General features: G+C 42.5%; 1 protein-coding gene across 2 annotated transcripts in view; it reads right to left on the bottom strand.

The window, feature by feature from the left end:
* The window catches only part of LOC109638461 (calcium channel, voltage dependent, alpha2/delta subunit 3), a 33092-nt gene that overhangs the window by 2566 nt on the left and 15383 nt on the right, over window positions 1–15143 (bottom strand). The window contains exons 12-35 of one of the 2 annotated variants that reach the window (XM_020101453.2): window positions 12920–13033; window positions 11810–11888; window positions 10599–10732; window positions 10121–10138; window positions 7597–7668; window positions 7423–7503; window positions 7237–7311; window positions 6259–6342; window positions 5892–5963; window positions 5723–5784; window positions 5557–5624; window positions 4685–4730; window positions 4470–4567; window positions 4263–4356; window positions 3198–3293; window positions 2960–3081; window positions 2263–2340; window positions 1763–1824; window positions 1634–1678; window positions 1484–1546; window positions 1081–1151; window positions 878–953; window positions 322–362; window positions 33–88 (exon numbers count right to left, since the gene is read on the bottom strand). In XM_020101453.2, the coding sequence (XP_019957012.1) occupies window positions 33–88; window positions 322–362; window positions 878–953; window positions 1081–1151; window positions 1484–1546; window positions 1634–1678; window positions 1763–1824; window positions 2263–2340; window positions 2960–3081; window positions 3198–3293; window positions 4263–4356; window positions 4470–4567; window positions 4685–4730; window positions 5557–5624; window positions 5723–5784; window positions 5892–5963; window positions 6259–6342; window positions 7237–7311; window positions 7423–7503; window positions 7597–7668; window positions 10121–10138; window positions 10599–10732; window positions 11810–11888; window positions 12920–13033 (1807 nt within the window). Of the gene's footprint in view, window positions 1–32; window positions 89–321; window positions 363–877; window positions 954–1080; window positions 1152–1483; window positions 1547–1633; window positions 1679–1762; window positions 1825–2262; window positions 2341–2959; window positions 3082–3197; window positions 3294–4262; window positions 4357–4469; window positions 4568–4684; window positions 4731–5556; window positions 5625–5722; window positions 5785–5891; window positions 5964–6258; window positions 6343–7236; window positions 7312–7422; window positions 7504–7596; window positions 7669–10120; window positions 10139–10598; window positions 10733–11809; window positions 11889–12919; window positions 13034–15143 lie in introns of those variants that run through there. The other variant, XR_011245852.1, reaches the window with a different exon arrangement.

The following is a 15143-nucleotide window of genomic DNA, read 5'->3' as shown; positions in this document are numbered from 1 at the left end:
ACAGGCCTGTGACAATCATCAGCTGTGGTTACCTTTTACTGACAGGTCCACGTTCCACCAACTATACAGGTTAAATTCTAGCAGAAAACTAAAGAGAGATACACAAACATCACATTCAAACAAACACCGCTGGTGACAGTATTAATTACTATTAGATCAAATTAACTAGTGTGATTATCTTCCATTTGTGTTTTTTCATCATTTAATGTTTTAGTTATCTTGTGCTCATTATCATATACATACAGAGTAGTACAGGTATTACATATGCCACAATATATAATTAATCTTCCCATTCTAAACAAATACATATAATTTTCTTACATGACAAGTTCAGTCAGGAGCCACTTCATCACAGTGAAAGGCTAAGAAAGAGAGATAGAGAGAAACATTTAATGTTAGTTTAATCTTTATTCATATTTCACTAGTGTCTAAACACAGTTCACCACGAAAGCTATGAAACGCACCACCTACTAGGGTCATGATATGAAAGCAACACTGTTTAACCTGAAAATATCAGTTTCAAAATGAGTTTGATGGGTCACTGACTCTTTGTTGCTCTCAGTCCCACGCCTCACCCTTGTTGCCTGTTCTTTTACTGTGGTGAGAGTGTAACTGTTAAACTGTGCTGCACTTTTAAAATATGGAAAATACTACTATGGTTCAGTTGTGTTTCTGTTGAGTGAGAGAAGCTACACAATCAGAGAGTTCTCTGAATTAATCACCACGTGTGGCTGCAGAGGGCGCTGTTGCTCCGTAGGTTACAAAGTGTTGCTTTAACTCTGGCTGCACAAATGTTGATGTATTGTTTTACAGGTGATAAAATCATGCTTCTCATGTCTTTATCTCCAAATCTACCAGCTGATGTTCTGTCACTTACGTCAGATAAAGTGCGTGCACTGTCGCTGCTCCCAGCGTACTCTCTGCATAGGGCCTGGTAGTCATACAGCGTGATCCTGTCACAAACAGGAAGTGGTTACAGTCAGAAGAAAATACCAACAACAACAACAAATACAATCATTAACAAAAACATGCTTTTAATGCCAGATTCACTGGAGCCCTGTGTTAAACTGTGGCTCAGACCTTTTGAAGGATCCCATCTGGAGAAGTTTGTTCATAACGGCCCCCTCCACCTCTCCAAAGAAAAGCCCTGTCTGAGAGAGAAGTTATTTCAACGCACGCAGCCACGCACTTCCAATCAAACTGAGGATTGAAGTTTACTAAATAATGGAAAAAAAGAAATAATCAAACCAGCAGTAACTGTTTTTTATCACTTGCAGAACTATCATCTTTTAAGTAGATGTCAACCTGGTGGAGATCTAAATATGTATCCTAGGACACGCACACACACACACACACACACACGCACGCACGCACGCACGCACGCACGCACGCACGCACACACACACACACACACACACACACACACACACACACACACACACACACACACACACACACACACACACACACACACACACATTACCTGAGAGTGCTCCTCTGTCACCAGAATGAATCCATTGTTGTCAATGAGATAACAGTTAATGTCCTGTGAGTGGGAGAATAAATTCGATTTAGTGAACAAAACAACAAAACTATGGGAAAAGAGAATAAGAAGTTAAGTGACTGTTTTTACCTCATTATCGCAGCTAATGCTACATTTTCCATCCAGAGCCGTACACTGACAACAAAACATAAAGAGTTTCATTTCACACCAACATCAAAAAAACAACCGAACACGTCACGTTAGTTGTTGTGTAGTTACCTGTCTGCAGGCCGTCCAGAACTTCCTCTGAAAGAACTCAAGCTTCATCTGGATCCCGACAGCTGAGCAGAGCACAAAGAGCACAAGAGACTGAACGACAGTAACTATTACTTTATTTACACCGATCAGCCACAATATCACAACCAATGACTGGTTGCAGACTGTGGTGCATCAGTGTATTTTTTGGCCTAGTATATAGATTTTGAATCAAATTATTGATTCAGAAAGAACTCTTTAAGACAGGCCATACATATTCACAACATTTAAACTGATAACTAGTATTAGTGGTTTGAGGAGAAAGAGTAAGTACTTGGTAGTAAATAGAAAATTGTTAAATAATAATAATTGACACAAAAAAGTGTGACAAGTTAAAACAGTGAAAGAACAAGAAGAACCCACAAATAAAACAGGATGAAAACAAATAAAAAACGTTTTTCAGAATTAAAAACTAAAAACTTTAGGATTCATGATGATATGAAATTCAGTTCAGATGTTGTTACCTGCAACAATCGGAGACTTTCTGTCATCGAGCAGCTGAATTGCTGTGCTGGCCAAAACCACGCTCTTATTCTCTAAAGCTGGAGAGATGGAGCAGATAATAAATATCATTCATCGGTTCACGTTCTGCTCAGTAGATGGCGCCCTGCACTCAGCATCCTCAGTCAGTAAGAAAGAAAACCTCAGCAGCAGTTCATTACTGTACAGTAATGGAGTCCAGTCGGAGGCTTTTCCACAGCCAGATGACTGCAATCTTTCTGAAACGAGCGCTCTGATGGGACATTTCAGGTTATGATGGTGAAGCCTGACTGGATGCAGTTATCATTAACAGGGAAAAGGTGGTAAATGTCCTGGAGAGTGAGGCTTTATATTCTCCTTTCTGCAGCAAGCAGTCTGATCAGGGGACACATAAACTGGAGGAAAAAGCCGTGAGGGAGCTGAGCTGTGCTGCACGTCCTCTCAGTGGAAACCAGTAAAAACCACAAACCACGTCAGACCGAGGGATAAAGAGAAAGATGTGAAAATGCTGAAAAGGAAGTTTCCAAAAAGTGTTATATATTCTCCTGTTCTGTAGTTTCAAGCATTTGAACTTGTGTGAAGGAAGGCGCAGATACTGCAGAGACACATGTCCTGTGTAGCTGTATCACGATATTTGATGGTGCACAGTTCACAGATGATGAGTGTCTTTGTCCTGCGTACCTGTGCTGAAGGGGATGGAGTAGATGAACGTGCCGGGGACCTGCTCTGCTGCTCTCTTGTACCACAGAGGGAAGTGATCAGCATTAAACACACCCTCCTTGTCCTCCGCTGTCAGGAAATCTCTGAGGACGCACACAGGGTGAAGTGAGGAGCCATGGATTAGATTCATCAGGCGCAATCACGGCCTCGCCTGGTGCTGTAAGTAATGATTAGAGAAACGTCGAGCAGAGGCACTCACTGATTGGAGAGCTGATCTGCAGGAACAAACAGGTTGGTCCTCGACAGGCCGGTGCGGGTTCCCAGGAAAGTGATCTCCACTCCTTTGTCTGAGTTCCTGCAGGTGCCACACAGAGCAGAGCACATTAAGACATCATGCTTGATTTATGAGTGTTGACCCTGAGCATGTCTGACTGATGATTACACACTATTACACAACCCTATGTGAAATTTAGGATTTCATCTTAAATTTATGATTTACAAAATTATTAGTGAAGCACTGAGTAGGCTGTGTATTTTCACTAATGGCTTTGTTAATGGTTTAAAAATCCTTTACTACTATTATTTTTGAGTGAGCCAGTTTTTGAAAACTCCCTTCTTCACCCTGACATCTTAGTAACAACTAGAATTCAGCTCAGAGATGACATATCTCCACAAACACTAAAACCCAATCTCACGATGTTTGTGAAAAAGTGAAAAAAAATACCCTTGATCCCCCAAAGTGTGATGGGTTCTTCCTTGGGTCATGCTCCACCTCCACATTTCATGGAAATCAGTTGAGTAGGTTTTATGTTATCCTGCTAACTAACAACCAAAGCTTCGCGGAGGTAATTACAGTTTGAATGGTACAGTTCAAGCCCGACAGTCCCCTTTAACAAACCACGTTTAAATTCACTAGATCCAGATTTTATATTGAATCTGCTTCAAATTGCAAACACAATGTTGACAAATGTCCTATTTCACAATGTTAAAGAACTTGAAAAAAAACAATTCCTGGATTCGCCCTTGATCCAGACCCACACCAACATTCAATGGGCTCTGGCTTGGGTCGAACTCTACCCCTCCACAAAATGTTGTGCAAATCAATTGAGTAGTTTCTGCGTAATCCTGCAAACAAACAAACAAACACCAAATGCAGCAGAGGTAACTACAGACTTGTTAAATCATCATTAGTGCTGTTTGTTGATGATCATTAACATTTGTAATTGCAGATCACTCACAGGCAAAACTCATGAGCCTTTGCTAAAAGCTTTCAAACATCTATGATCTCAGATTTGAAAGTATAGTGGTGCCCCATGGTTCTTACTCTGACTTGTTGAGGGCCAGTCCGGTCCAGTAGGCCTCCAGTGGAGCAGTCACCACCGCGTCGAATAAAACCTCCTGGATCAGCTCTCTGTCACCTGCCGAATGTGACACCGTGACCCCGTCAACAAATACAGACTTTATTTTGATAATATTCACGATACAGACTCCATTCAGTCCTGTTGATGTATCCGCCTCAGATGTCTCTTACATTTGAGGTGTGGTCTGCGCCCCGTCATGAAGAGCTTGATGGCTTGAATCTGGGTGAGGTGACGATGCTCATGCTGCTCCTCTGTGTTGCAGTAGGTCCTGCGGTCCAAACAGAACCACAGTGTTACGTCATGGGTGCCTCAACTTCCCCGATGAATGCTGAGGCATAACCTACATAACGCATGAATGCCCTCTTCCATATAATCCCAGTGTTACCATTCATCTGCCAGGGCGACATCTGGCTGTTCCAGATCACGGAGCCCTGAAAAACACAAGTCAGTAACGCTTCAGCAATGCCAGCATGGGAGGACTGAAACAACAAGCAGGTCACATGCATCTCAACTGTACTCAGGCTTTTGTTAACAGCAGGGGTGAGAGGGGGGCCCCGAAAATGGCTGATTAAGTTGGTTCACATCATTTTGCTATCGGACCCCTTAAATTCTATAATTGGCTATGAACAGGGGACTGGTACAACACCAAGATTGGAACAACAAGACCCCATACTAGCTTCCTGCAAAAGCTCTCATAAATTTAGAGGTTTAGTTAAAGACTAGAATGTGTTATAGTTACAAATACATGAATATGGGAGAATATTGCAGGTAAAAGTTCATCAAAGTTTATCTCCACTTTTCCACAGGATGCAAATGTTTAATTCGCCCCCTCGCTGGCACAGATTGAAACTGAACGGGTTGCCACTCTTACATTGCACCGTGGTGCCTCTGCCCTAAATAGCCATTCTCAAACATGCACTGAAGTCTGAAGTTTTCCCGATATTTTGCAGAGTGAGAACGCAAATGTCTGAGTTAGTTGATTAGGACAAAAGTAAAATGTCCCATTGCACCGTTGTAAGAGTACAGCGGTGAATTCCAGCGAATTCCTGAATGCTCTATTCAGGTGCCATCCCTCGTCTGAATGCTGGGTTCTTTATATGTGAAAGGCAAACTCTGGAAAATTGGGTCCAGGCATTTTACGGGGGTTCATGTCTGAAAACAGCTTCTGATGCTCTTGGGATGATGGTGGGGGTTTGAACTTGAACTTTACTACTTAACTATTACGTACTTGTTTTACTTGAAGTTGAAGTGACGTACCTGCTTCGACTGACACATTTCCTCTGAAGAAGAACTTGCCATGGCCTCTGGACAGAGCCACTCCGACACTGGAAACACCAAGAGAGGAGTCAGTCAGTGTTTGACTGGAGTAGAGACATAAACTGACAGAAGATCATATAGGAACGTAATAAAACTTCTCTTCCACCTGAATGGAGTTCCTTTAATGTCAGTGTAGTAATAGTCATTGTGCATTTTCAGGACGCGCCTCTAAAACAACAGAAGAACAGCTCCGATGAGATTTACTCCTTTAATCCAGAGACAACAGAGAGAGAGAGAGAGAGAGAGAGAGAGAACGTCTTTATCAGCAGCCTCACCCCTTTGTCCACTGTCTTCTTCACCTCCATAGAGAACGTCCCCGTCCTCCTGTTCACCATAGCGTTACGTAGCTGAAACATAAAGCACACGGAGCAGAGAAGTGGAGGCGGGGTCATTGATCCAGCAGATTGTCATTAACTGCAACCTGACTGTGATTCTGAAACCTGAGTGTTAATACTGTGATAGTTGTTCTAATAGAAACTGTCGTTTTCATAGGACAAAGTCAAGAATATAGAAATTGCACAGTTACAGTGAGAATGTTATATTTTGATTCAAGTACATTCAGTATTCCCCATTGTACACAACAAAATAACTTTTGTATATTTGAAACATTTTTTTCTGTATTACTGTTTTTGACACACGTACAATGTCGTCTTTGTCCTCCCACTCCACCTCAGAGAGATCCACGCTGCTGTAGTTTGGCTTCCTCCTCTTCTGACCCTCCTGATACTACACAAAATAACACAATATACACAATTTAATGATCCCTGTGTGCAACAGGGTTTTATTTGACTAAAGGTTCAACTATTGCTCCGACATGTCAAATGACAAACCAATGTAAAACCTGCACGTGACACAAGATTTTACAAATTATGAGTTAAATAAATAAATCTCTAAATTTGTTGCCATCATTAGTCTTTTCTGTGTTTCCTTGTTAAAACAAAGACTCTCATTTATAAAAGTTCTGTTGTGGCGATTTTGCAGAGTAATTATTTAGCAAATCATGTGTGAAATTAACACTGTCAGGTAAATTAAAAATGAATTAATTTGATTGATAGTAAAAGCCACGCTCAAACAACTGTACGTCAATGCATTACAATGTATATGTCAGATGCTGCTACTGTACGTAGTCGGGACCACAAGAAAACCACAAGTCAATGACTACAACCACAGCACAAGTATTAGCCACAAAGAGACACTCACAAAAATAAAACACCACAGACACGCACACAGAGTTGCACAGAGAGGAATAGCACTAACACTGGCACACACAGATCCACTATAGCACAGCCATAGCTCCTGAGGAACCAGCGGTCCCAGCGTGAGCGGCTGTGGTCTCTGCCAGCGAGTGTTAAGTTACCTCTGGGAAATTTCAGGCCAGCCAGCCCTATGAGTGGCCTTTATCCCTGCATGCATACACCAAAGGAAAAGGTGGGGATTACAGACTATACGAGCCCATGTCGCCTCCCAACCACAAAACACATTAGTCTCTGCGTGCCCTCGTCAAGGGGGGTTCACGTCATCATTTTGGTTATGCATACAATTTTGCATGGACAAAAACAAAAAAGAAAAACAGGGTAAAGTCAGGGAACGCTATAGAAGACTGTAAAACAAGTGAGTTACCAAAGGCCTGAGGTCCGGATGTGTCAGGATGTAGCCATTGTTTGTGATGGCAAATGCGTACCCATGGATCCCTAACTGGAGACACAAAGTGAGAGACAGAACGTGGAAGATATTCATTTCTTTTGCAAAATGCATATTAATACATTCATTTATTTAAAGTAAAAGTACACGAGCAGCTGATGGTACCATATGTTTGGGGATGAGCTTCATCAGCTCCTGCAGAGGGATGTCTGTTCCTACGACCCCCAACAGAATACCCTGGTTCTTCTGCATGAGAGGATTCAACACACACACAGATACACGACTTTAGGTGAAAACTCTACAATCCTCTCTTAGTTTCTAACTCACTCATCCACTCACCGTTTCGTTCTTTGTGCTGAAGACTGGCATGGCTACTGTGGTCATTAGACTTGGACCTGCTTTGTCTTTCAACTGAAAAACAGAGTTACAACATAATGAGTAATAAATATAGAGCGGAGTGAGACCAGAGAGAGAGATATATAAATCACTACAACTATTACAAGAAGGAGGGAAGAAGTACTTGTGTTTTTTATTTAAATTAGTAATACAGCTCTGCAAAAGTACTTTGTTACAAGTACAATTCCTGTATTAAAGGTTTTACCTAAATAAAAGAACAAAAATTGTATGAACAAAGTGTATTTTTGTTTGCACTGTATAATATTACTGGATCACTGGATTATATTAACTAAAGCATTAACATATAGACGGTGCTGATCCAGATGAGGAGAAGCCTACCTGAACCACCTGTAGTTTAATGTATAATGATGCAACATATTTTATAGATTGAACATATGGTTTGATAGAAAATGTCAATCTTCTGAGGAGCAGTAACAGTATCAGTATACAGAAGCATATAAGTAGCAGAATCTGAAAAGTAAAACTGAACATTATCACTCAAGTAAAGCACAAGTAACACAAAACTAAAATCACTTTCCTGATACTGATGATTCAGCAGAATTAGCGACAAAAATGAAATGAGAAGGGCCTGGAACGTTTCTCTCCGCCAAGGCCCAACAGTCCCCTTAGATTCAATCAAGCTGCACCTCATTGTCATAAATATCAGTTCCCTGAAAAAGTCAGATTTTTTTCATCACGATCCAGAAATGATTCTCTGTGAAACTGGTGAAAACATAAAACTAAAAAATCCAGTCCCGCCCCCTAATTAGGATCCACACCAACATTTAATGTGTTCTTTCCTGACCCGTAACAAACCCTTCCACCAAGTTTCACATGAATCCGTTCAGTGGTTTTTGTGTAATGCTGGTAACAAACAAATACTGAATGAAAACATAACCTCCCTGGTGGAGCTAATAACAACAAATCCCAAACCCAACAAGCCTTGGGCATGTTCAGAAATGCAGCAACCTGAACAACAAAGAATTAATCAGGTTTCACAAAAACATTAAATTAAAATGTCCACAAAGTAAACTAGACCCGTAGACACTCGGAGAGCGTATACCTCCACCAGGGTTAGCGCTCTATCTCGCCATGACGAAGAAAGTTAAAACAAAACCTCCCTTGTAAAAAAAGCAGCAGCTTCATGACCTAACAGCAGCAACAAAATAAAAAAGTATCACTGAATCTAGAAATGTCAGATTGATTTGAGCTTTAAAACAACAGAATTTAATAAAAATAAATGTGGCTAAAATCTAAATGCAGTCCTTTAGAATAATACGTCTACATGTTCCTCCTCACAACCTCCCTGTTGTCAAACCTGCACCATGTGGGGCTCGTGTGGGGCTCAGGACAGGGTCAGCTGAGGAGGACGAGGGCTGACATAATGAAGCACATGAGCGCTGTTAAAGTAGGTCTGCTATTCCCTCACCTCTTGAGTTGGCACAGCTGAGCGTGCCTGTATCCATGCTACTGTGTGTGTGTGTGTGTGTGTGTGTGTGTGTGTGTGTGTGTGTGTGCGCTGTCGTTCATTTGTGTATGTCCATGCATATGAAACAAACAAGCTGTGAACTGTGGTGTGTACTACTTAACTTGACAAAATGAAGAATGGTGGCTCCTTAAATTCATCACAACACACAATGGAAGAGAAAACTGGAGTGTTTAAGTCCACACACACACACACACACACACACACACACACACACACACACACACACAGGAAATCCACAAATGCCCAACCACCTCCACCTCTCTCTCTCTCTCTCTCTCTCTCTCTTTCTTGGTCTCTCCTCCAATGTCAGTTTTATTATAGGCTTTAGGAGATAAAATGCAATGATCCACAGAATGATGAATGGTGTGTCTGAGGCTGAGATACAACAGCACACACTCCAGAGGACAATCTCCCAACCCTTCTGTGTGTGTGTGTGTGTGTGTGTGTGTGTGTGTGTATGCTCATCGTCTCCATACAGGAAAGTAGTGAAATAAATGCCTCTCCACTGCTTCTGTTCCTCAGAGGGAAGAGTCTCATCTTAAGGAATGTTTAAAGCCTAATGTTGAAATGCAGGGACAATAAGCAGCTGGTTATCCTCACGTCACTTCTCATTCACACCAAACTGTGGTCCCAGTGTTGTTGTCTGACTTTCTAATTTTAAAACTATACTTTCTAAAACATCCAACCAGTGCTTTTACAATAGATTATACTTTATTGCAATAATAACAAAGCCGCTTTCAGTCACACACTCAGCCTGCATGGATCATCAGTGGGCTGATCCAGGAACTTTTTATCAGTAAGAGTCAGAGAATAATTCATGGATCTTGATGAAAAAAATCCTGATATTTGTGAAAATCTGTTGCAACTTGATTGAATTTGAAGGGACTGCTGGGCCGTGGCAGAGGTATGTGCTCTAATGTCTATAACTCCGACTCCACCTGGGAGCACACAGAGATCTGATCACATGCAGATACTTACTTTATGAGCCTGTGAGAGCTGAAATGAAAGAAAAGACACATCAAATATTGAATCGTCGTTTGAATTAAAGTCAGCACATTCTGCATTGACTTTGTGGACACAGATGTACAGCAGGGGGAAGATCCATGCAGATTAACGGAGCTCGTGATGAGGAATCATTGCAGCAGCACAAAGAGTAATGATGAGAGAGCAGACGCACACGTGCAATCTCACTGTGCAGTGCAGGGGTGGACTAAATAACAGGAACACCTTACAATTTACTATAATGCAGAATATCAAAACCCAAAAAAATACAGCCTGGGAAATGACCTGATCGTGGAACCTCTAGGCTACAGTGTCACTGCGTTTGTTAATGTAATGGATGACATAACACTGAGGTCCCTGTTGTTTCAGAGAGCATGCTTATGCACTGTTCACTCATTTTATATCTTAGACACTTGCACAAAAAGTCATGACACTGGTAATATGACAAACTTACAGCACTGTCCACATAAGCTTCAGTCCACACTGTGTCGTGCTCGTGATCGATAACCTTTGGTCGACTCATGACGTGAAGGTACCTCATCACGTTCTCCTGAACGTCTGCTAAGGTGGAGATCTGACTGAAATATCCTGCAATAAAACACACATACACATGCTGCTGATAAATACACAAGTCTGTCTGTTTGTCTTTCTGTCTGTTTGTCTTTCTGCCTGTTTGTCTTTCTGCCTGTTTGTCTTTCTGCCTTTCTGTCTGTTTGTCTGACTGTTCGTCTTTCTGTCTTATTTTCTGACTGTCTATTTGTCTTTCTGTCTCGTCCAATGTTGTCAACAACCGCCCATCAGTCACTGTGTCTTCAAAATGTGTGAGAGGCATTAATACAAAAAGAGTAACCTGATGGGGGGGAAAATTATTTACTTTTCCAACTTCTTTCCAAAAGAAAAATTCTGTGAAGTCACTGTGACAGAGTAAAACTGAATTTTAGCCTTTTTTACTCAGCTAAACTGTGTTTTCACCAGATTCAATCAATGAGTCTGTTTGTTTTGGAGAGCAGGAGAAGCACTGCGGATAATTTGTGGGAACCACTGCGGAGCTGGTCTCCAATGGTGGAGCTCAGAGCGACACAAGAGTCATTTGACTCGGTGTCAGCTCCTGCTGTTGCTGACAATGCTTCATATTGGACATGTAAGGTTGTGTCGCAGTAGGGGTCTGAGTGGGGAGGGAGGTTTGGGGCTTGTCTCCCCACGATCCCCCATGTGATCTGTTTTCCTGGCTGTGACTTTCCTTTCCAGAGGGCACTCATCCAGAGCGCTGACATGTCGGAGCCATCAGCAGCGAGCAGCCGAGGGGGAGACAATCTGACAGGAAGAGGGATTAGAGCAGATTGACCCCTGACCCCCCCAAGTGCCACTTCATTGCATCTTGGCAGAAAGAGCCTGAGCCACCACACACACACACACACACGCACAGGCACACACGCACACACGCACACACACACACACACACACACACACACACACACACACACACACACGCACACACACACACACACACACACACACACACTCAACACACTACACAACCAAACCACATGGATCCCAACACATCCCTAACCCGTCACATTAGTGCACAGAAACACCACATCAGGCCTCATTCCACTTTCTGATGCTGGACTGTCTCAGAAATGAGCTTATCTGAAAGCCTCAAACCTTTGTTGGCACAAGCCATCCATTTCAGGTTATCAGCGAACGCAGACTCTCGTCCGATCAGGTAAGGGAAGATCCGCACCTGTGCAGGGGACACGCAGATGTCGACAGATTCAAAGATGGAAGGATAAACAAAACATGCAAAGCGATGTGTCTCCCCAGTCTCCCACCTTATCCTCCCGTCCTGACTCTATCTGCATGAGGAGCAAAGAGTGGCTGCATGTTTTTACATCCTCATGAGGGGACAGAGTTCAGCTGCTTTTCCACCTCCTCTGTTTCATTTACAGTGACTTGTGATATTTTTTCCCCCCAGTTTTCAGTTTATGCAGATAAATTCAATTAATTTTTTTCTGTTGGGGGTTGGGCACGAGGGCACGTTCCACTGTCCTTTTAGAGAACGCTGTGTGACACTTGGCCAAACCAGTACGGCTCATTGGCTCCAGATGCTTTGCTAAGCATAATGCATATAGAAAACACTGAATGGCTGCCATATAGCGGCCCTGAGGGTGTATGGGGGGGGTGGGACACCCTGCCAAATACTGCCCCGTACGCTGCCAAACACTGCCAACACACATATGCTCGGTAGGGCTGAATAAAAGCCCCTGAGCTGTTGTTTTTATTGCTGTGTGAATAGCACAGCAGTCCATTTGATTTCAATTGCTTTTAGGTCTGACAAAGGAAGCCTAACAAAAGATTTTAGATGTTGAGACCAGGAAGAAGTGTGGAGCGAGTGCTGGGGGGGGGCACGAGGACGGGAGTCTCTGAGACTGAGCTGCTCGTTCATGCTCTGCCCTTGAAAGCACTTAATTTCCCATGTTTTATTCCTCATGGGGCAAATATTGCTCTGTAATGTGTCAACACCGAGAAAAACATCAAACCGACATGGGGTTTTACATTACAGAGTTAGTAATGAAGGACGAAACCAATTCCTCCAAACGTCAAAGGCAGAGCTCTGGCCGGCATATAGAGTATTAAAATGTACATCTATCGCTGAAGCAAGAAAAGTGCAGCGCAAGCGGAAAATTCAGAGAAGGACACGAGTAACGTTGAACATTAGGTACCCTGTGGCACAGAAAGAGAGAGAGAGAGAGAGAGAGAGAGAGAGAAACTCACCTTTCTTTCTGGCCAGTTGTGCCTCTCAAAAACGTCGTCGTACATCTGAGTCGCCCCGTCGGTCACAAGCATTATGGCCTGGCTGCACAAGCTGCCACGACCAGTCTGATTGAACTGCAGAGAGGAACACAGTGTCGATCAACATTCAAAAAAATCATACGTGTGTTTAAACTTTTAACAAACAGCCAACAATGTCTGATGACATCTGATATGGCGGCTGTGAGGCCTTCAGTTAATAAAATACCGATAATGTCTCTGTAAATAAACTTGAGGGGTGTGCTGCACTTTATTGTGAGAGAAGAAGATGCATGGTGGTAATTAAGTGGTTTATTGACCTGTAACAGGGAATGTGGTGAGAGAGAGAGGAGTTTGTTGAGACACACTCACAGACTGAAACCTGCTGAGTGCTGCTGCGTACAGGCCAAGAAACAATCCCCCCCCCCCCCCCCCCCCCCCACTCCACATGCCTTGGGCAAGAACCCCAAATTTCCCCTGACGGCTGTGTGAATGAGTGATGTATGCCAGAGGGGTGCTGCACATAGATGCACTGTGGTGGATGGCAAAACTGTAATGTAAAGTGCTAAATAAATATACAGATCATTTACGATTTAATGTGAACTCACAACGATTCTGTAACAGACAATTCCAGGCGCATTTGTTCAAAATTAAATTCTTGATTTAGGCTTTGATTACGTTCTGGACAGCCAGGAGAAAATGCTCTGGGGTCTTAAATGTGAAGTGACAGGTTTGAGATCAACAACAGTGGCGACGTAACTTTAAAATGTTTTTGTTGTACCAGACGTAATCAAATATATTTTCCTTTATAGTTTCTATTGTTATTAAGGCTGAAACACTTAATCCAGATTATTAGAGACACAATATTGTGCTGCACAATTAGATATGAACTGTGAAGTAACATGGTCATTTATAAAATCTGAATGTAATATAATATGAATTGCTTTGATTATAAGATCATCTTTACAGGTAGAACTAAAAGCATTGATGTGTTCTATACAGGTGACCCAGTGAATCATGACAGTGAACCAGCTCCAGCAAACCCAGGAAAACTAAAGTGAAGCAGCTAAATGTGATTCAGACAGAAAAGGTCAAAGCGGCCGTCTGTGGGTTTTTATCATCAAGCTCAGGAGACAGTTCACTGACGGTAGAGGTTCATGTATTTCAAGAGGTGCCAAGGCTTGCACCATTCAACACTTCCCTAGCTCGTACCCTACAGAATCTGAATCGCTTTAATCGTGTTGTTTGTTTTAGCCACTTTTAGTTTAACAAATGATGCTGTTTCAAATTATTTCTTGCATGGACCTATTACGTTTCCCCACAGAGAAAGAGAAGTGGGCAGAGTCTGAAGCAATTACTGCAGGAGTCTTCAGTCTTTGTTTAAGTGTGTATTATACCGTTTGTTTCAGTATCGTCCAGAGTGTGGAAATATAAATGTCCCAGATAAAAGACTTACAATGAGCAACAGGGACATTTCAGGACTTGATGTTGATAAAATCGGAACAATCCTCAGCTCTTTTTGTTTTGGAGCCGATGTTCTTGCTCTGAACTCATTTAAGAAGCTGTATTACATACTATGTGATCAAATGTGGTGAAATTTAGTCTTGCTGTTTTCGGATTCTTTCATATCACCCCCCCCCCCCCCCAGTGAAAACATGTTGTATCTCAGCTCTGCTCTCATTCAGTTGACTCAATGTAAAAAATGCTGCAGTGCTCTGCAAGAGCATTTTTGTTGTTGTTGATCTGCTCCACGATATAAGGCTGCATTTTGACTTCACTCACTGGGCAGCGGCACAACAGTGAATTTCGGAAGCGTGCTGCTGGATACCTGATTACCATATTCATTGCAGGGCTTTAATTAATCTGACAAATGCAGAGGTAAAAGCTGCACTCCCTCAGCTGCAGCGGCGCAGCCAAAGCTCGCCTGAAAGCAGGGAGATAAAAAGAGTGCGGCGTGGCTCCTGGCCTTATCTGCTTTGTGTTCCAATCAGCCACGTTATTAATCATTGACATTAATTAGAGCCATTAATCACGCTTCAGAATAGATGTGTCTGTGTTTGGAGGGCGGGATGGGGATAGCACTGGAGCGTTTCAACAGGCTACACCTCCCAGACGCTCAGATATATTTGACTGGAGTGGTGCTTCTTCCTATGATTAGTTGGGAACAGGCAGAACATGCTTCAACACTGTCACTGGAAACAAATGTGGC

The sequence above is a fragment of the Paralichthys olivaceus genome, chromosome 2 (genome assembly GCF_024713975.1).
Source record: "Paralichthys olivaceus isolate ysfri-2021 chromosome 2, ASM2471397v2, whole genome shotgun sequence".
NCBI classification, from domain to species: domain Eukaryota; kingdom Metazoa; phylum Chordata; class Actinopteri; order Pleuronectiformes; family Paralichthyidae; genus Paralichthys; species Paralichthys olivaceus.
This window is presented reverse-complemented; position numbering and strand designations above follow the sequence as displayed.